The 20,476-nt window shown below is 43.5% G+C and overlaps 1 protein-coding gene and 1 pseudogene across 2 annotated transcripts; both read left to right on the top strand.

Moving 5' to 3' along the window:
- The first annotated feature begins 3,835 nt into the window (after nt 1-3,835).
- dhx35 (DEAH-box helicase 35) lies at nt 3,836-20,222 on the top strand. 2 transcript variants are annotated; one of them, XM_020476727.2, is made up of 20 exons: nt 3,836-3,939; nt 4,600-4,727; nt 4,819-4,911; nt 5,439-5,516; nt 5,721-5,825; nt 5,928-5,989; nt 6,124-6,193; nt 6,738-6,797; nt 7,279-7,391; nt 7,997-8,093; nt 8,174-8,332; nt 13,072-13,282; nt 13,438-13,562; nt 13,804-14,049; nt 14,224-14,301; nt 15,178-15,307; nt 15,399-15,480; nt 15,593-15,664; nt 15,902-16,013; nt 17,798-20,222. In XM_020476727.2, exons 1-20 carry the CDS (start codon nt 3,879-3,881, stop codon nt 17,834-17,836), a joined length of 2,121 nt encoding a protein of 706 aa, XP_020332316.1. In that variant the 5' UTR covers nt 3,836-3,878; the 3' UTR covers nt 17,837-20,222. The 2 variants fall into 2 exon arrangements, with proteins under 2 accessions (XP_020332316.1, XP_031659789.1); XM_031803929.1 differs by lacking the exon at nt 17,798-20,222 and adding an exon at nt 17,622-17,753.
- LOC116357091 (uncharacterized) lies at nt 18,189-18,292 on the top strand (annotated as a pseudogene).
- Nucleotides 20,223-20,476: the final 254 nt, after the last annotated feature.

Here is a 20,476-nt window from a genome sequence, read left to right as displayed (position 1 = left end):
ATTCTCCGGTTGGAACATTATTGAAGATTTATGTTAGAAACATCCTAAAGATTGATTCAATACATCGTTTGACATGTTTCTACGAACTGTAATATAACTTTTTGAACTTTTCGTCTGAACTTTTTCGCCTGGACTTGCCCGCGCCTCATGAGTTTGGATTTGCTTACCAAACGCGCTAACAAAAGGAGGTATTTGGACATAAATTATGGACTTTATCGAACAAAACAAACATTTATTGTGGAACTGGGATTCTTGGGAGTGCATTCTGATGAAGATCATCAAAGGTAAGTGAATATTTATAATGATATTTATGACTTTTACTGACTCCACAACATATCTGCATGGCTTGTTTTTGTGTTGGAGCGTCGTACTCAGATTATTGCATGGTTTGCTTTTCTGTAAAGCTTTTTTGAAATCTGACACAGCGGTTGCATTAAGGAGAAGTATATCTATAATTCTGTGCATAATAGTTGTATCTTTTACCAAAGTTTATTATGAGTATTTCTGTAAATTGATGTGGCTATCTGGAAATTCACCAGATGTTTTCGAGGCACAACATTACTGACCATAAAGCACTAATGTAAACTGAGATTTTGGGATATAAATATTAACTTCATAGAACAAAACATACATGTATTGTGTAACAGGAAGTCCTATGAGTGCCATCTGATGAAGATCATCAAATGTTAGTGAATAATTTGATCTCTATTTCTGCTTTTTGTGACTCCTCTCTTTGGCTGGAAAATGGCTGTGTGTGTTTTTGTGACTAGGCTCTGACCTAACATAATCATATGTTGTGCTTTCGCTGTAAAGCTTTTTTGAAATCAGTCACGATGGGTAGATTAATAAGAAGTTTATCTTTAAGTTGGTGTATTGCACTTGTGAATTTATGAAAGTTACATATTTCAAAAAAATATTTTTGAATTTCGCTCTCTGCCTTTTCTGCGGAATGTTGACGAGGTGGAACCCCTAGCCATAAGAAGCTGCCCCTATCACCTCCAAGCCTATCTCTGACCTTTTTAACCTGTTTCTCCTCTCTGGGGAGGTTCCCATTGCTTGGAAGGCAGCCACAGCGCATCCTTTATTTAAAGGGGCGATCAAGCTGATCCTAACTGTTATAGGCCAATTTATATTTTGCCCTGTTTATCAAAAGTGTTGGAACAACTTGTCAATAATCAACTGACTGACTTTCTTATAGTATTCTCTCGGGTATGCAATCTGTTTTCCACTCAGGTTATGGATGTGTCACTGCAACCTTAACGGTCCTAAATGATGTCACCATTGCCCTTAATTCTACGAAATGTTATGCTGCTATTTTTATTGACTTGGCCAAAGCTTTTGATACGGTGGACCATTACATTCTTGTGGGTCTGCTAAGGAGAATTGGTGTCTCTGAGGGGTCTTTGGCCTGGTTTGCGAACTACCTCTCAAAGAGTGCAGTGTATGAAGTCAGAACATCTGCTGTCTCAGCCACTGCCTGTCACCAAGGTAGTACCCCAAGGCTCTATCCTAGGCACAACGCACTTTTCAATTTACATCAACAACATAGCTAAAGCAGTAGGAAGCTCTCTCATCCATTTATATGCAGATGACACAGTCTTATACTCAGCTGACCCCTCCCTGGATTTTGTGTTAAACACTCTATGACCTAGCTTTCTTTGTGTCCCACAAGCTTTCTCTGCTCTTAACACCTCCAAAACAAAGGTCATGTGGTTTGGTAAGAAGAATGCCCCTCTCCCCACAGGTGTGATTACGGTAGTCACCTTTACAAGTACTTGGGAGCATGGCTAGATGGTACTCTGTCCTTATGTCAGCACATATCAAAGCTGCAGGCTAAGGTTAAATCTAGACTTGGTTTCCTCTAACGTAATCACTCCTCTTTCCCCCCAGCTGCCAAACTAACCCTGATTCAGATGACCATCCTACCCATGCTAGATTACGGAGACAGAATTTATAGATTGGCAGGTAAGGGTGCTCTCGAGCGGCTAGATGTACTTTACCATTCGGCCATCAGATTTGCCACCAATGCTCCTGATAGGACACATCACTGCACTCTATACAATACTCATCTGTATACTGGTCCTCTCTGTATACATGTCGCAAAACCCACTGGTTGATGCATTTTTATAAAAACCCTCTTAGGCCTCACTCCTTCCTATCTGAGATACCTACTGCAGCCCTCATCCTCCAAATACAACACCCATTCTGCCAGTCACAGTATGCTAAAGGTCCCCAATGCACACACATCCCTGGGTAACTCCTCTTTTCAGTTCGCTGCAGCTAGTGATTGGAATGAGCTGCAAAAAACACTCAAACTGGACAGTTTTATCTCCATCTCTTCATTCAAAGGCTCAATCATGGACACTCTTACTGACAGTTGTGGCTGCTTCACGTAATGTATTGTTGTCTCTACCTTCTTGCGCTTTGTGCTTTTGTCTGTGTCCAATATGTTTGTACCATGTTTTGTGCTGCTACCATGTTTTGTGCTGCTACCATGTTGTGCTGCTGCCATGTTGTGTTGCTATCATGTTGTGTTGCTATCATGTTGTTGTCATGTTGTGTTGCTACTATGCTGTGTTTTTATGTGTTGCTGCCATGCTATGTTGTTGTCTTAGGTCTCTCTTTATGTAGTGTTATTGTGTCTCTCTTGTCGTGATGTGTGTTTTGTCCTATATGTGTATTTTATTTGTTATTGTTAATACCAGCCTCTGACCCTGCAGGAAGCTTTTTGCCTTCTGGTAGTCCATCGTTTTAAATAAGAATTTGTTCTTAACTGACTTACCTCATTAAATAAAAATAAAAAATAAAATAAAAAAGTTATGGAAATATATATTGATCTATTATGAATTATTATTCGGCTGTATGGATTCATGAACTTTTTTGGAGGCCTTTTTTGTCAACAATGTGGCCTCATTAACCTGGACAGTGGTCTCGAGTAGAAGGCCTCGAGCAGAGCATGGGGGGTTCTCAAGCTGAGAAAATATTTTTTTTTAAATGATTGCTAATATTATTATTTTTAAATTATGCCCAGCTCAGGAGGCCCCTTGATGATGTGAGCCCTGAGCCAATTGCCTCTTTTGGCTACTGGTAAGTCTGCCACTGCTTGACAGAGCTTGAAGAATTCAAAAAATAATATTACACAATCCAGGTGTGCAAAGTTCTTAGCGACTTACCCAGAAAGACTCATAGCTGTAATCACAGCCAAAGGTGATTCTAACATGTATTGACTCAGGGGTGTGAATACTTATGTTAATGAGATACATCTGTATTTAATTTTCAATCAATTTGCAAAAAGCTCTAAACTTGTTTTCACTTTGTCATTATGGGGTTTTGTGTGTAGATGGTTGAGAGAAAAAAAATCTTCATGCTTTAACAATAAAATGTGAAATAAGTCAAAGGGTATGATGAATACTTGCTCAAGGCAGGTATGTACTTTATAACTCATTTAAAAAATGTTATATATATATAGCATAAAGCATTGACTTAACCTATGGTCATTTGTGCCATATTGTGGTCAAAATAATAAACACTCAAGGAATCGCGCCGTAAACATGACGTCATTCACAACACCGCGTTTTATGTTTTTTTTTTCTCACTTTTTTTATGCCGCGTTCAAAACAACTAGGAACTGGGTACTCGGAAATCGAAATCTCTGACATCCGACCTTAGTGCGTTCAAGACAACTGGGAACTCGTAAAAAAACGCGCACAACCTGGATTTTTTTTTTGAACGGTCATCCAACTCGTAATTCCAAGTCATAAACTCGGGCATCTTGCTTAAACTCCGACTTTCTGACCTGAAGATCACTGACGTCATGATTTGACCTCGTATTTTTCCTTGTTCTCAGTTGTGTTGAACGCACCATTAGGCTAGAAAAAATGTGTGACGTAGAAGCCAAGATGGCGGCCCCCCTCTCCACGATGAAATTTTGGAAACCGGGTAAGCGCAATATTGTTAAATTAGACAATGATTGCATGCATTTGGTCGTTTCACGTAAAACGTGTATTAATTTGTGCATGTGAATTAGTGCGTAAGATATTTATTGCAGATAACCAACGTTTTTTTCCCGCCTGCGTTGTGTTATGATCGCTAACGTTACTACTGTGGTCCATTGTCATTGATACTAGCTAGTAATAACGTTAACTAGCTAACGGTAACATTAGTAACCAGTTACTGCTATCTTGAGGATTGTGAACGTATTTAAGTTTCCCAACATGACAAAATATACGTTGTCAAGCCACATTGGCTAGGATGTAAAGGGGTATAGCTAGCTAACTAGCTAGCTAGTTACTATCATTCGGTTCCCGCTCGGTTATGCATAAGGAGGTAAGGGGGATTTTGCACGTCCCTTTGCAGTAACAATATATCTATAGCTATATTGGCCTGTCATCATATCAGGCGTTAGTTATGTAAACGTTAGCTGAATCCAAGCTGTCAGCAGCATTTCACTATGCAGAGAAACAATCTGTGGTATTAGGTCGTCTTATCAATGTTGTATTTGTTTCATTGCGACGTTCATTATGGTTGATCATGAATTTACGCCGTTCTTTGATTATACTACATCTGATTATACTACATCATCATCGTCTGTGTCCTAAGGTTCGGAGGCCCCCGGGATATCAGAGGAGCGGCATGTCACGACAGAAACGACAGGCTCCCCCATCATTTTCAACCCTCACACCGCGCTGTCCATCGAGAAGCAGCGACAGAAACTTCCTGTTTTCAAGGTTGCTCATCAACTCTCATTAGTAAAGTGTTTTTTATTGTTTCTACTAAATCATAGGAGCCCTGTTGACATGTCTGCCATGTTGTTTTCAGCACAGAAACAACATCCTCTACTTGGTGGAGAGTTACCAGACAGTGATCATCGTAGGAGAGACAGGATGTGGGAAGACTACACAGATCCCCCAGGTTTGGATAAGCTAATATACAGTAGCCAGGCTTGACAACGACAGAGTTGGCTCAAGCAGCAGTTCATATCTGGCTAGTTGTAACTTAATATGAAAGATTTTGACCATTCTCATGAAGTAGGACAGATTAATATAGAAGTTGGGGTTGGGGAACACTCATTACTGTGGAGAATACTATGGACACCCCAGTCTTCCACTAGTGAAGCTGAGTTTTTTTCCAGACAGTAGAACAGCCTCCAGGCAGGACACTGCAGCAGTGGACTGATACCCTTCACACAGCTTCCTTCTTACAGAGCGGGAGAGTGACCTTGTCCTCTGCTTACTAGCCATTTTCTCTTCTATGCAACCAGGGTTCGGAGCAAATCAAGTGGGACTTAATTTCTGCTGAGTAGGCTGTCCTAGACTTTATATTGATGCCCCTCGCTCTCTTTCTCTCTCACACTCCCCCTTGTCCTCTGTCTTTCTCTTGCTCTTCTGCATCCCACTCTTCCCCTCTCTCTTACCCCTTCCTTTCTTTCTCTACCTCAGTATTTGCTGGAGGCTGGCTGGGCAGCTGAGGGGAAGGTGATTGGTGTGACACAGCCTCGTAGAGTGGCTGCTATCTCAGTAAGTGCTCCTATCTCCCTCACATTCTCCTTAAGCTCTGCTGGCCCTTTGGACCGCTTACTGCCCTGAATATCAAATAGTCCCCTTTTATCATTTTAAAGAGTTGCAAAAAATTATATAACTTCATTAAAATAACTGTATTTTGGCACTTTTTTAAGAGACAGTTCTGCCTGGCTGAGGTTGTTTCCCCTCTCTTCCTGTCAGGTAGCCAATCGTTTGGCAGAAGAGCGTGGAGCCCTGTTGGGGCATGAGGTGGGCTATACCATTCGCTTTGATGACTGCTCTGACCCCCATGCCACCCGCATTAAGGTACTACACACAGCCTGCCGCCATGTCCCCTGACACATAGTGGTACCATAAATTCCTTTTGTTGGCTGTTTTCCTTATGTGAATTTTCTCTTTCTCTCTCAGTTCCTGACAGATGGGATGCTGGTGAGAGAGATGATGGCTGATCCTCTACTGAAGAAGTACAGGTGAATAACTTCACTAACAAACTGACCTAGTATTGGCTACGCAATACTAGCCTCAGACTGAATATCAATGGTGGATTCATAGTCTGGGTTCATCCTGTTTTAACCCCAGGGATCTGTCTATCTTTCCTCCTCAGTGTCCTAATGCTCGACGAGGCCCATGAAAGAACCCTTTACACGGACATAGCCATCGGCCTGCTAAAGAAGGTAGCTTCTGTGCATGTCTCCTTTAATGCTGGAATCCTTCATTGAAACGATAGCAAAGTGTTTCCCGTGCCTATGTTCTGGTAAAAAGCTGAGGGATGGGCCTGGAGGAATGAAACCACTCTTCAACTCAAAGCCACAGCTATGGATCAGAGGACTGACCATCTATGATATAAAAACTTGAGTTGTGAGGCTATGCAATGTTATATTGACTGCTTTGCTTTATCTTGGCCAGGTCGCAGTTGTAAATGAGAACTTGTTCTCAACTAGCCTACCTGATTAAATAAAGGTGAAATAAAATAAATAAATATTGGAGTATAACAAGCTTATATTTTGCATTTCTGATTGGGTACGGCCATTTGTACTAAGCTCATCGGGCATTTATAAGTTATGTTCTTCAAGAATCAATGGGTGTATGTTTAATTTAGCTTTAACAGCTCTATCTACTTCACTGTAATGTATTTCCACTGACCATGCATTCAGTTAGGCTAACAATGCATCTGAAATGTATTAAATAAAGCTTTCTCCTCGTTTCATCCTTCTCTAGATTCAGAAGAAGCGCAGAGACCTCCGGCTGATAGTGGCCTCTGCCACTCTGGATGCCAAGGTGAGTCTCTGATTCATTAAGATGGACAGATATGCTTCAGTACAGAGAAACAAAGGAACTGGGAGAGATGAGCCGATGTCATGAGAGACCACAGTGCACTGACATCTGAAATGTACTACCAAGATAGTGCAGACAGATGAAGATGCAGTCGGCTCATGACTGCGTCAGTCAGCAAGCCAGATGGGACATCAGACTGTATTTTTTTGTTGTTGTCTTGCGCAGAAATGGTTTTTATGTTCGCCAGTTCAGCAATTTTTGCTTCATAGGAATTTTTCAGAATTGCTGTAGTAATTCTGTTCCCTGTGTAGCTCAGCCGAATCTCACTTTAGGTACAGTTACATTTCACATTTGCAAATACAGTTTCGATAAAATATCTATTTTGTCTTAGAAACAAACAAACAACTCCTTTGTTGTGGTCATGCCAGTGACAAGCCTGTTTACCTACATCTAACCCACTCATATGTTATCACCTTGGCTGCAGAAATTCCAAGAGTTCTTTAACCTGAATGAGACTGGAGATCCTAACAAGGACACGTGTGGAATTCTGACGGTGGAGGGACGCACCTTCCCCGTTGACGTCTTCTACACTGTCAGGTATTCCATCTCTTCTGTCTCCAAACCTGTCACATATGATCACATTCTACAGACCCACATATTTAATGTTTCATTGGTGTCAGAATTAATCAAGCTCAGGACAGACTGAGTTGAGCATCTCCTCACATTGTCTGCGCTCTCTTTCTCTCTGTCCCCAGCCCAGTCATTATACACTGTCTCCCCTATCTCTCTGTCCCCAGCCCAGTCATTATACACTGTCTCCCCCATCTCTCTGTCCCCAGCCCAGTCATTATACACTGTCTCCCCTATCTCTCTGTCCCCAGCCCAGTCATTATACACTGTCTCCCCCATCTCTCTGTCCCCAGCCCAGTCATTATACACTGTCTCCCCTATCGCTCTGTCCCCAGCCCAGTCATTATACACCGTCTCCCCTATCTCTCTGTCCCCAGCCCAGTCATTATACACGGTCTCCCCTATCTCTCTGTCCCCAGCCCAGTCATTATACACTGTCTCCCCTATCGCTCTGTCCCCAGCCCAGTCATTATACACTGTCTCCCCTATCGCTCTGTCCCCAGCCCAGTCATTATACACTGTGTCCCCAGCCCAGTCATTATACACTGTCTCCCCTATCTCTCTGTCCCCAGCCCAGTCCCAGACTATGTGAAGGCCACAGTGGAGACGGTGCTGAAGATCCATGAGACTGAGGATGATGGAGATGTTCTGGCCTTCCTCACTGGACAGGTGTGTTTCTCTTACGGTTTGATTTTGAACTGGGTACTTGTTGTCATGTGACCTGTGTGTGACCTGTGTGTGTCCTGTAGGAGGAAGTGGAGAAGGTGGTGTCTCTGCTTCAGGAGCAGGCCAGGGCTCTGGGCCGTCTCGGCATGAAGAAATACCTCAAGGTGCTGCCCATGTACGCAGGCCTGCCCTACACTGACCAGATGAAGGTGTTTGAGAGGACGCCCCCTACTGTCCGCAAGGTGAATCTGCCTCTGTACTCCGTACCAATGTCCCTACGCAGTGGTCATCAACCCCGATCAATGGAATGTTAAATTAGTTAGTTTTGTTACTGTGCTGGCACAAAAGCCTGCACATCTTCTAGTTCTCCAGGACCAGGGTTGGTGAGAGCTGGTCTAGTGGTACTGCATATGATGCATGTATCATATCAGCGTCCTAAAGAGATGCAGCGTCCAACATAAAGGCTTGTCCTCTTGTCCGGGACAAGTAAAAACAAATGGATTTATTTATTGTCGGACAAGAAGAATATAGATTTTGGTTGTCTAAATGGACGAGAGAAAAAAGATCACACACCCCAACATCAAATAATGACTCTGATCAGAGAGGCTAACATTGGAATACAGTTTTTATGTACATAAATTTAAAAAAGCCTACCGGGACTTCAAAAAGATTTCACATAGTGGTCTTCACGGATCCAAAAAGTTGGACCGGTTCTGAAATAGACCTGGGTCTTTCCCACCTGGACCCGATAAGTATACTTCAAAAAAAAAAAAAGAGCCGTTCCAAACGGACCTGAGGACATCTAGACTCCTTCCATATAGTCCTAGGTGGATCCCAGTCCGCTCCAGGTGAACAAAGCATCAGAAAAGCTACTTTATTAACCAGAGCTGATAAAGCACATGAGGAGGGAGAGAGGTACCACTAGCAGACGGGGGAGGGGGCATACTGTGAGGGAGGAGGGGGCATACTGTGAGGGAGGAGGGGGAGGAGAGACGGCAACCAACCAAGCCGACTCGCGCTATAATAGACTAAGGGCTGCCATAGCTAGGTTATTTATCATCAATTATGATTGCATAGTACCTGTCTTGGACTGCATCGAACCAGGAGAAGCTAGTTAAGCTAGTTAGCTAGGCTAACTGATGCTGCAGTTCATACACTTTCTATTGTATTTTAGTTACAAATAACTCCATTCAGAATATTAAGTAGCAGCCTGACTACCTGTTTGCTCTTGGTCGTTGTAGCCAATCCTTCTCCTTTTTACTCCGTAATTTTAATTCCATCTTTCACTGATTTAGATATCTCCTAACTTTTGCCACACACTGAGCGATGCTCTATGACTGTAGCCTATTGCCGCTTTGATGACTTATGATTGACCAAGAAAAAGTGCTGCTCCTGTGAAAAGCAAGAGCAGCAGCATAAATAATCATTTTTGAATCCGTTATTTTATCAGGTACGTTGACTGAACACGCTCTCATTTACAGCAACAACCTGGGGGATAGTTACAGGGGAGAGGGATGAAGGAACCAATTGTAAACTGGAGATTATTAAGTGACCAGATTGGGAATTTAGCCAGGACAACCGGGGTTAACACCCCTACTCTTACAATAAGTGCCATGGGATCTTTAATGACCCCAGAGAGTCAGGACACCCGTTTAACGTCCCATCCAAAAAACGGCACCTGACCCAGGGCAGTGTCCCCAATCACTGCCCTGGGGCATTGGGATATTTTTTTTGACCTGAGGAAAGAGTGCCTCCTACTTGCCCTCCAGCACCACTTCCAGCAGCATCTGGGCTCCCATCCAGGGACTGACCAGGACCAACCCTGCTTATCTTCAGAAGCAAGCCAGCAGTGGTATGCAGGGTGGTATGCTGCTGGCATAAAATGTATTTCTCTACTGCAGCAGTCGTGTTTGGATCTGTATGGGCTGGACAAGTCAGTTAAAGTCAGACCTATTGGTAAATTTAAAAAAAGCAGACATTGAATATCCCTTTTGAGCATGGTGAAGTTATTAATTACACTTTGGATGGTGTATCAATACACCCAGTCACTTCAAGGACACAGGGGCCTAACTCAGTTGCTGGAGAGGATGGAACCACTCAGGGATTTCACCATGAGGCCAGTGGTGACTTTAAAAGGTTGGTGTTTAATGACTGACAGGAGAACGCTGAGGATGGATCAAATCAACAACATTGTAGTTACTCCACAATACTATTGTAAATGACAGAGTGAAATGAAGGAAGCCTGTACAGAATAAAGATAATGCTAGTTGATTCTGTTGACATACTCGAGGCATGGTAGTGTTCAGATCAAATGGTCACGTTAGCAGAGGCGGTCGTCATTTTGAAACTATTTAACCATAAAATGATTTATTTTAAAACCTGGATGTTTTATGTCATTTTATGAAGCATGTCTTAACTTGTTTCAAAGTAGCCTAAAATACGACCATAGAAATGTTGAGGGAATTACTCTACATGGCCAAATGTATGTGGACATCTTTTCAAATGAGTGCATTCTGCTATTTCAGCCACACCTATTGCTGACAGGTGTATACAATTGAGCACACAGGCATGCAATCTCCATAGACACACTTTGGCAGTAGAATGGCCTGTACTGAAGAGCTCAGTGACTTTCAATGTTGCACCATCATAGGATGCCACCTTTCCAACTAGTTAGTTCGTCAAATTTATGCCCTGCTAGCGCCACACAAACTCGCAGAACGGGACTACTGAATGCTGAAGCGCGTAAAAATTCTGTCCTCAAGTTACAACACTTGCTACGAGTTCCTAACTGCCTCTGGAAGCAACGTCAGCACAATAACTGTTCGTTGGGAGCTTCATGAATTGGGTCTCCATGGCCGAGCAGCCGCAGCAAACCTAAAATCACCATGCGCAATGCCAAGCTTCGGGCTGGAGTGGTGTAAAACTCGCCGCCATTGGACTCTGGAGCAGTGGAAACCTGTTCTTTGAAGTGATGAATCACACTTTTCCATCTGGCAGTCCGACAGACAAATCTGCGTTTATCGGATGCCAGGGGAAAGCTACCTGCCCGAACGCATAGTGCCAACTGTGAAGTTTTGTGGTGGAGGAATAATGATCTGGGGATGTTTTTTATGGTTCCGGGAAGGAAAATCCTTTACGCTACTGCACACAATGACATTCGAGATGATTCTGTACTTCCATCTTTGTGGCAACAGTTTTGGGGAGGCCCTTTCCTGTTTCAGCATGACCATGCCCCGGTCTACAAAGTGAGGTCCATTCAGAAATGGTTTGTCAAGATGGGTGTGGAAGAACTTGACTGGCCTGCACAGAGCCCTGACCTCAACCCCGTCGAACACCTTTGGGATGAATTGGAACACCGACTGCGAGCCAGGCCTAATCACCCAACATCAGTGCCCGACCTCACTAATGCTCTTGTGGCTGAATGGAAGCAAGTCCCTGCAGCAATGTTCCAACATCTAGTGGAAAGCCTTCCCAGAAGAGGAGAGGCTCTTATAGCAGCAAAGGGGGGATCAAGTCCATATTAATGCCCATGATTTTGGAATGAGATACTTTTGGAAATGTAGTGTATTTTTTTAATATATATATATATAAAATACACTACATGTCCAAAAGTATCTCATATATATATTTTTATTTATTTAACCTTTATTTAACTAGGCAAGTCAGTTAAGAACAAATTCTTATTTTCAATGGCGGCCTAAGAACAGTGGGTTAACTGCCTGTTCAGGGGCAGAAAGACAGATCTGTACCTTGTCAGCTCGGGGGTTTGAACTTGCAACCTTCCGGTTACTAGTCCAACGCTCTAACCACTAGGCTACCCTGCTGCCCATAATGCTTAATATGACATTGAAACCAGCATTTTTCTCATGTTCTATTGGTTTTAAATCAATGTTATTTTATTGTCCAGCAGCCAAAGGCATAATCCTAGTCACATTAGTAAACCATGCTAGTTGATGATAGTCCTAGTCACATTAGTAAACCATGCTAGTTGATGATAATCCTAGTCATATTAGTAAACCATGCTAGTTGATGATAATCCTAGTCATATTAGTTAACCATGCTAGTTGATGATAATCCTAGTCATATTAGTTAACCATGCTAGTTGATGATAGTCCTAGTCATATTAGTAAACCATGCTAGTTGATGATAGTCCTAGTCATATTAGTAAACCATGCTAGTTGATGATAATCCTAGTCATTAGTAAACCATGCTAGTTGATGATAATCCTAGTCATTAGTAAACCATGCTAGTTGTTGATAATCCTAGTCATTAGTAAACCATGCTAGTTGATGACAATCCTAGTCATATTAGTAAACCATGCTAGTTGATGATAATCCTAGTCATTAGTAAACCATGCTAGTTGATGACAATCCTAGTCATATTAGTAAACCATGCTAGTTGATGATAGTCCTAGTCATATTAGTAAACCATGCTAGTTGATGATAATCCTAGTCATTAGTAAACCACGCTAGTTGATGATAATCCTAGTCATATTAGTAAACCATGCTAGTTGATGCATCATTAGATCTCCCCTTAATTTCTGATGGATATTTTAATCTGTGGGCTTTTGAGAACGGTGTTTTCCTGCCAATTGCATTTTTTAAAACATTTGCAGCAGGGTTCGCCAACTGTTGGCCCGTGGGCTGGTGTTGGAGACCCTTTTCCAGGGGTGGGGGTAACGTGACGGGGGACTTTTTAACATTTGGACAAGTAAAAAAATCTTTCCTAATTATCTGAAGGACAAGTGGCAAAAAAAGTTTGTCAAGTCTTCAGATGGCAAAGAATGCTTTTATACCTGCTCTTGGACATAGGACAACCATGGGTATACGCTAAGCTTCCTTAAGAGTACCGAGCCATGAAGACACTTTTTGCCACAGGATGAAATGATCTGAGTGGCTGAAGCATGTGCTTTATAAAAGCCCTGTATTGGATATACAGGAGTGGGTGGTCGATGTTAAAGCGCTCTCTCTGGTTCTCTAAGGTGGTGGTGGCCACTAACATAGCAGAGACGTCCATCACCATCAACGGCATCGTGTTTGTGATCGACTGTGCGTTTGTCAAGCTGCGGGCGTACAACCCTTGCACTGCCATCGAGTCGCTGGTGGTCACGCCCATTTCCAAGGCCTCAGCCAGTCAGAGGGCAGGACGAGGGGGACGCAACCGAGCCGGGAAGTGCTTCCGACTATACACAGGTGTGTATGTGTGAGGGAGGGGGTGGGGTCTCTGTGTGTGTGTGTGTTATCAGAAAAGGCCATCGGTGAGGGGGGAAAAGTGTCAAGAAAGCTCTAAGCTTGCTCAGATCAGCCCTGTACTGTGGTGTGTGTTCTGACCTGTCTGTGTGCTCCAGAGGAGGATTTTGAGAAGCTGCCTGCGTCCACGGTTCCTGAGATGCAGCGTACCAACCTGGCCCCTGTCATCCTGCAGCTCAAAGCTCTGGGCATAGACAACGTGCTGCGATTCAGCTTTCTCTCTGTGAGTCCATCCAATACAATGTGTGTACTTTGTTTTGAGCACTGTAATCTTGGGTTTACTCGGATATAAAAATTTGGTCAGATGCTTGAGTAGTCTGTACACAAAATTAAGAGCACTGTGAAAGGCTCACAATTCTAAACGATGGTGAATTGACTCAAAGAGCACCAAGACTGGTTGTCAACAAATGATTCACTTTGATAGCCTGTGTATTAAACTAACTCTATAATTGTTCCCACTCTAGCCTCCTCCAGCCCAGTCCATGGTCCAAGCCCTGGAGCTGCTCTACGCCCTGGGGGGTCTGGACCAGTATGGTCGTCTGACTGACCCTATGGGCGTGCGTATGGCAGAGTTCCCCCTCAGCCCCATGTTTGCCAAGATGCTGCTGGAGTCAGGAAACTTTGGCTGTTCCAAGGAGATCGTTACCATAGCAGCCATGATGCAGATCCAAAACATCTTCATGGTGCCAGCCAATCAGAAGAAACCAGCAGTGAGTGTTGCAGATGTCATGTTGAATGCCCAGTCTAAAATGTTCTGTTGTTCAGATCTGTATGTCTGTCTCTGTGCTTCGAGAAGCACGGCATCTACCATCCTAATCACCTCTCGTCTCCCCCTCTGTCTGCATGTTTCTCTCTCTGCTCCCATCCTCCTCCCTCCTCCATAGGCGCGGGAGCATCGCAAGTTTGCTGTGGCGGAAGGAGATCATCTCACCATGCTCAATGTCTACGAAGCCTTCATCAAGGTGGGCACTGCCACTGTATGGGCTACTGCTAGGAATGAAGCCTTCCGTTTAGCAGCGATCAACCTGAATCTTTTTATATGAACATGGTCCATGAACAGTAAAGCATTCTGCTGAATGATGAAAAATGAACATTTTAGATTGATATCTTTTCAGGACTTGGTGCTAAAGATCAGCTTTACTAAGCATTTGCATTCCTGAAAACTATACTAAACAAAAATATATGCACAAATTTTACATATAAGGAAATAAGTCATTTTAAATAAATTCATTAGGTCCTAATCTATGGATTTCACATGACTGGGAATACAGTTACGCATACAGATACCTTAAAGGTAGGGGTGTGGATCAGAAATCTGTTGTGACCACCATTTGTCTCGTGCAGCGCGACATATCTCCTTTGCATAGAGTTTTCGAAAACGATGTTGGAGGTAGCTCATGGTAGAGAAATTAACATTCAATTCTCTGGTATCAGCTCTGGTGGACATTCCTGCAGTCAGCATGCCAATTGCATGCTTCCTCAATTTGAGACATCTGGCCTTTTAGTATCCCCAGCACAAGGTGCACCTGTGTAATGATCATGTTTAATCAGCTTCTTGATATGCCATACCTGTCAGGTGGATGGATTTTCCTAGCAAAGGAGAAATGCTCACTAACAGGGACGTAAACATTTGTGCACAAAATTTGAGAGAAATAAGCTTTTTGTGCGTATGGAACATTTTCTGGGATTTCAGCTCATGAAACACAGGACCAACACTACATGTTGTGTTTATATTTTTGTTCATTGTAAGTACCCTTGTTATTTTCCAGAGGGAATAAAACCTAAATGGGTTTAACCTAAAACTGGTTTGTCTCTACCCCCCCACCTCATCCATCTAGCACCAGAAGAGCTCTCAGTGGTGTCAGGAACACTTCCTCAACTACAAGGGTCTGCAGCGAGCCATGACTGTACGAGAACAGCTCAGGCGACTCATGAATAAATTCAAGGTGCCACGCACCTCCAGCGAAGGTGTGTATACCCCACATTTCTGTCCTGTTTGTATCCTTTATGTGCACCTCTTTACGGTGTTCAAATTGAATTGGGTTTTTGTCTTGTCCAGGTGACCCGGATGTGATCCTGAGATGCATTGTGTCTGGGTTTTTTGCCAACGCGGCCCGCATGCACCACTCAGGATCCTACAGGTGACTACCAACTACCTGCAACACTATTGTCTGTTGCTCATTGCTTTTGCCTTGACTAAGCTCAATGTCTCCACAGTTAATTCATCCCTTCCTCACACCTTCTGTTTCCCAGGACTCTACGGGATGACAGAGAGCTTCACATCCATCCAAACTCCGTGCTGTTTGGAGAAAAGCCTACAAAGTGGTGAGGATTTGGCTTTTACATTGGTCCAAGGGTTCTCAAACCTCTCCCCGGGGACCCCAGAGGTTTCACTATGTTGTTGTAGCCCTAAACTAGCTCAGCTGATTCATCAAGGGCATAATGAATAGTTGACTGAATCAGGTGTTTGAGCTCTGGAATAGATCAAATATGTCTGGGTGTCAGAGGAGAGGAATGAATCTCCTAGATATATGCGTCTAACACTGCCTTGTCCTCCCCCAGGGTTGTCTTCAATGAAGTCGTGCAGACCTCTAAGTACTACATGCGTGATGTCACAGCTGTCGAGTCCTCCTGGTTGGTCGAGCTTGCTCCCCACTTTTACAAGCAGGCTAAGGTATGTGGACACCTGCTTGTTGAACATCTCATTCTAAAATCATGGGCATTAATATGGAGTTGGTCCCCCCTTTGCTGATATAACAGCCTCCACTCTTCTGGGAAGGCTTTCCATTAGATGTTGGAACATTACTGCTATAACAGCCTCCACTCTTCTGGGAAGGCTTTCCACTAGATGTTGGAACATTACTGCTATAACAGCCTCCACTCTTCTGGGAAGGCTTTCCATTAGATGTTGGAACATTACTGCTATAACAGCCTCCACTCTTCTGGGAAGGCTTTCCACTAGATGTTGGAACATTGCTGCTATAACAGCCTCCACTCTTCTGGGAAGGCTTTCCACTAGATGTTGGAACATTGCTGCTATAACAGCCTCCACTCTTCTGGGAAGGCTTTCCATTAGATGTTGGAACATTGCTGCTATAACAACCTCCACTCTTCTGGGAAGGCTTTCCATTAGATGTTGGAACATTACTGCTATAACAGCCTCCACTCTTCTGGGAAGGCTTTCCACTAGATGTTGGAACATTACTGCTATAACAGCCTCCACTCTTCTGGGAAGGCTTTCCACTAGATGTTGGAACATTACTACAGGGACTTGCTTCCGTTCAGCCACAAGAGCATTAGTGAGGTCGGGCACTGATGTTGAGTGATTAGGCCTGGCTCGCAGTCTGCGTTCCAATTCATCCTAAAGGTGTTCGATGGGGTTGAGGTCAGGGAAGTCAAGTTCTTCCACACCGTTCAAAACAAACCATTTCTGAATGGACCTCGCTTTGTGCATGGGGGCATGGTCATGCTGAAACAGGAAAGGGCCTCCCCCAAACTGTTGCCACAAAGATGGAAGTACAGAATCCTCTAGAATGCCATTGTATGCTGTAGCGTAAAGGATTTTCCTTCAATGGAACTAAGGGGTCTAGCCCGAACCATGAAACAGCCCTAGACCATTATTCCCCCTCCATCATCTGTCAGTTGGCACTATACATTTGGGCAGGTAGTGTTTTTTTTTTTCCTGGCAACCCAGATTTCGGACTGCCAGATGGCGAAGCTCGATTCATCACTCCAGAGAACGCGTTTCCACTGCTCCAGAGTCCAATGGCAGTGAGCTTTACACCTCTCCAGCCAATGCTTGGCAATGTGCATAGTGATCTTAGGCTTGTGTGCGGCTGCTCGGCCATGTCAACCCATTACAGGAAGCTCCTGACGAACAGTTATTGTGCTGACGTTGCTTCCAGAGGCAGTTTGGAACTACCACTTTGCGGCTGAGCCACTTTTGCTTCTAGACGTTTCCACTTCACAATAACAGCACTTACAGTCGACCAGGGCAGACATTTGACAAACTGACTTGTTGGAAAGGTGGCATCCTATGACAGAGCCACGTTAAAAGTCACTGAGCTCTTCAGTAATGCCATTCTACTGTCAATGTTTGTCTATGGAGATTGCATGGCGTTGTGCTCAATTTGATACACCTGTCAGCAATGGGTGGGGCTGAAATATCCGAATCCACGAATTTCACGGGGTGTCGGCCTACTTTTGTGTATATGTAGTGTAAACATGTGTGCAACTGTCCGTAGGACCTTGTTTTGGATCTAATCGTGTCTTATCCATGTAGAGCAGTCTATTGAAGACAACCCTGTGTGGACTCCAGGAAGAGTATCTGCTGCTTCAGGAACAACTAATGTGGATCCTAATAAAACACTACCATATGTTTATCTTCGTCTTTCTCTGATTCACTCTATATCCCTCTTGTTCTCTCTCTGTCTGTATCTCCTTCTCCCCATCTGTTAGCATGGGTCACTAACCAGCAAGAGATCCAGGGTCCTCTGAGCTGGTTCCTGTCCGCGCCTCTCATAACTCTGACCACTACATCCTGGTTCCAACCCCTCACCCAGAGAGGACCAGCGTTAAGGGAACAGAGTCATGGGAAGCAGGGTACTGGGTAAGACCCGAAGAGGAGAAAGGAGAACACCCCTCCTAAACCTACACTGTGCCCCCCCATCCCCATTCTGATACCCTCTTCCCCTTCATCACCCTGTACAAATCTGTATTATATATTTATTTCCCCATTCCACATGGCAGTCACTAGAGGGTCATTCTGAAAGGGACAGAACAAATGAGCATGTAAATGGGCTGTTTGTTCTGAGTTTACTGAAGGGTTAGTGGACCCCCCCCCCCCCCCCTCCCATCTGCGTTTTGGCTTAGATCAAATGTAGGATCTGTTCTTATCAGTTTAATGTCTGATAGTTCTAACATGGTTGGAGAGCTCCATAGTTCTGTCCTTTCCAGCATGACCAGCTAGACCAGGTCCCATCCACACCTGTACATATAGAGACAGAGCAGGCTCGGGTCCAGGGAATGGTGGTACCATGCCTGGTCCTTGGTTCCATGGTTATTTTTTTATGGCTTTGGGCTCAATTCAATCGAACCCTGTAGTATTTACGCAGTAGCTCTTTTTCGCCATGGTCAAATAAAATCCCTACCAACACCAGCTAGACTCCACAGGTAGATGCTTCCAGTTTAAGATAATCTGTGTGTGTGTGTATATGTGCAGTAATTTGTAAAACCAAGATGCTGTGTAAACATTGCTATGGGGGGTTTGATTTGAATCGTGGCATGGCGCGGTAAATAAATGACTGAGTGTGAGGATGTGAAAAGTTTAATTTTTTTACATTTATTTTTTGGGTGGTGGGGGGGGCGCAAAAAATGTGTATCTTATTTTGTAATAATTTGCTCCTCCCCTAGAATGGGTGCTCGTCTCATCCTACTGTAGCTGTCAGTACCAAGGCTAGCGGTCTCCTTTTTCCAATACTTGTCTCTCTAGAACAGGAATCCCCAACTCCACTCCTGGAGAGATACGGGAAAAGCAGGGTTTTGTTCCAACCCAGCCTCAACACAATCGATCAACTACTCATGGTCTTCAATCTGGATCACGTTTAGCTGAATCAGATGTGTTCCGGCTGGAACAAAAGCCAGCACACCTAATGTCTCTCCAGGACCAGAGTTGGAGAACCCTGCAATCTTCAATCATAAGTGTTTTGACTCAGTGGCACAGATCTATAAGCTTGTGCCACAGATGGAAAATCCATTTAGGATTTGATGTGTGGACCCAGAATGTAGCGTTCTGGGTCATTACTGTGAAAAAGACCTCTTTGCTTTTAGACAGCGTCTCTACAACTCTTTACTACTGTCTATCTCAAACATAGTGGCCTTTTTAACCGTTCTGTGCCAAATAATCTAACCATATTTCACATTTCATTTTGGTATGAAATGTGCAAATAACCCATCAAGCATTTTAAGTGCAAAAGAAGCAATCAAAACTGAAAAATGTAAGTGCCATTTTTCCATACGAATAAGTGCATTCAGAGATGCATATGAAGCCTAAAAAAATGTAAGCATTTTATATTTTTGAGCCATTTCTCTTTGGCCCACCACTGTTTCCCTATATCGCCATTGGTTGTGGTTTGCATAAATCAGTTGTTCTTTTGTACACCGTTGTCAGTGTCAAGACCAGTAATGTTCAACAGAAAGGAAGGCACACATTTTTATGGGTCATTGCTATCTTGGTTCCTTTGGATGTCCCTACCCATAACCTTAACATTTTACATTTTAACTTCAATGGGGGGGGCGTCAGAAGGATACCAGATAGCATGGCCCATTTTAAGTACGTTTCACCCCATATATTACAACAAACCCTGCTCCTGTCTTGATTTGCTCTTCCTTATTTTCTTAGTTTTTCTCTAGGATTGCTATTATTATTGGGTAAAAAAAATGACCCCCAAAAGCTTTAGAGTAAGAAAACAAACAAGACCATAGGACCTGCTTTCATTTCAGTAAGGTTGCTGTCCTTACTTTGACTTAAGTCTGCATGATTTTAACTTTCAATTCCTTGTCCTTTCTAGGTACAATATAACTGCCTCTGAACTCTGGAAAACTAACATACCATAGATGATCCAATGCAATCTGAATAGTAGAATGACTACAAGTGAAATACTCTTGCATGTTAAATGGTAGTCTATTAAGGACACTGCTAAGATCACAATGTAGATTTGCACAAATGTAGTTGACTGTGAGATGACTGATGTTCCTCTGCTGAGGATCTTGATGCGTCTGTCACAAAGCCACAGTGTAATCTAGTCTGTAGTTGCCCAGCTCTGATAAGCAGCTGTATCCCTCCACATCTTGAAATAAAGCCGTATGGTCATGGGCTCAACTATGCCTGTCTGTGTCTGTTAAATGGTTTCAACTTAAGCAATAAGGCCTGAGGTGGTGTGGTATATGGCCAATATACCACGGCTAAGGGCTGTTCTAAGCACGTCGCAACACGTCGGACACAGCCCTTAGCCGTGGTGTATATTGGCCATATATCACAAACCCCTGAGGTGCTTATTGCTATTATAAACTGTTTACCAACTTAATTAGAGCAGTAAAAATGTTTTGTGATGTACTGCAGCTTTCAGCCAATCAGCA

This window comes from Oncorhynchus kisutch, linkage group LG24 (assembly GCF_002021735.2).
Source record: "Oncorhynchus kisutch isolate 150728-3 linkage group LG24, Okis_V2, whole genome shotgun sequence".
Classification (NCBI taxonomy): domain Eukaryota; kingdom Metazoa; phylum Chordata; class Actinopteri; order Salmoniformes; family Salmonidae; genus Oncorhynchus; species Oncorhynchus kisutch.
Note: the sequence above shows the minus strand (reverse complement) of the source record. Positions and strands in the feature narration are given on the sequence as shown.

Bases quoted from the DNA above. Each gene is read 5' to 3' on its own strand.
- dhx35 (XM_031803929.1), top strand. From the start codon at position 3,879: ATGTGTGACGTAGAAGCCAAGATGGCGGCCCCCCTCTCCACGATGAAA. The intron at 3,940-4,599 runs GTAAGCGCAATA...CTGTGTCCTAAG, and splicing joins GATGAAATTTTGGAAACCGG to GTTCGGAGGCCCCCGGGATA. The intron at 4,728-4,818 runs GTTGCTCATCAA...TGTTGTTTTCAG, and splicing joins AGAAACTTCCTGTTTTCAAG to CACAGAAACAACATCCTCTA.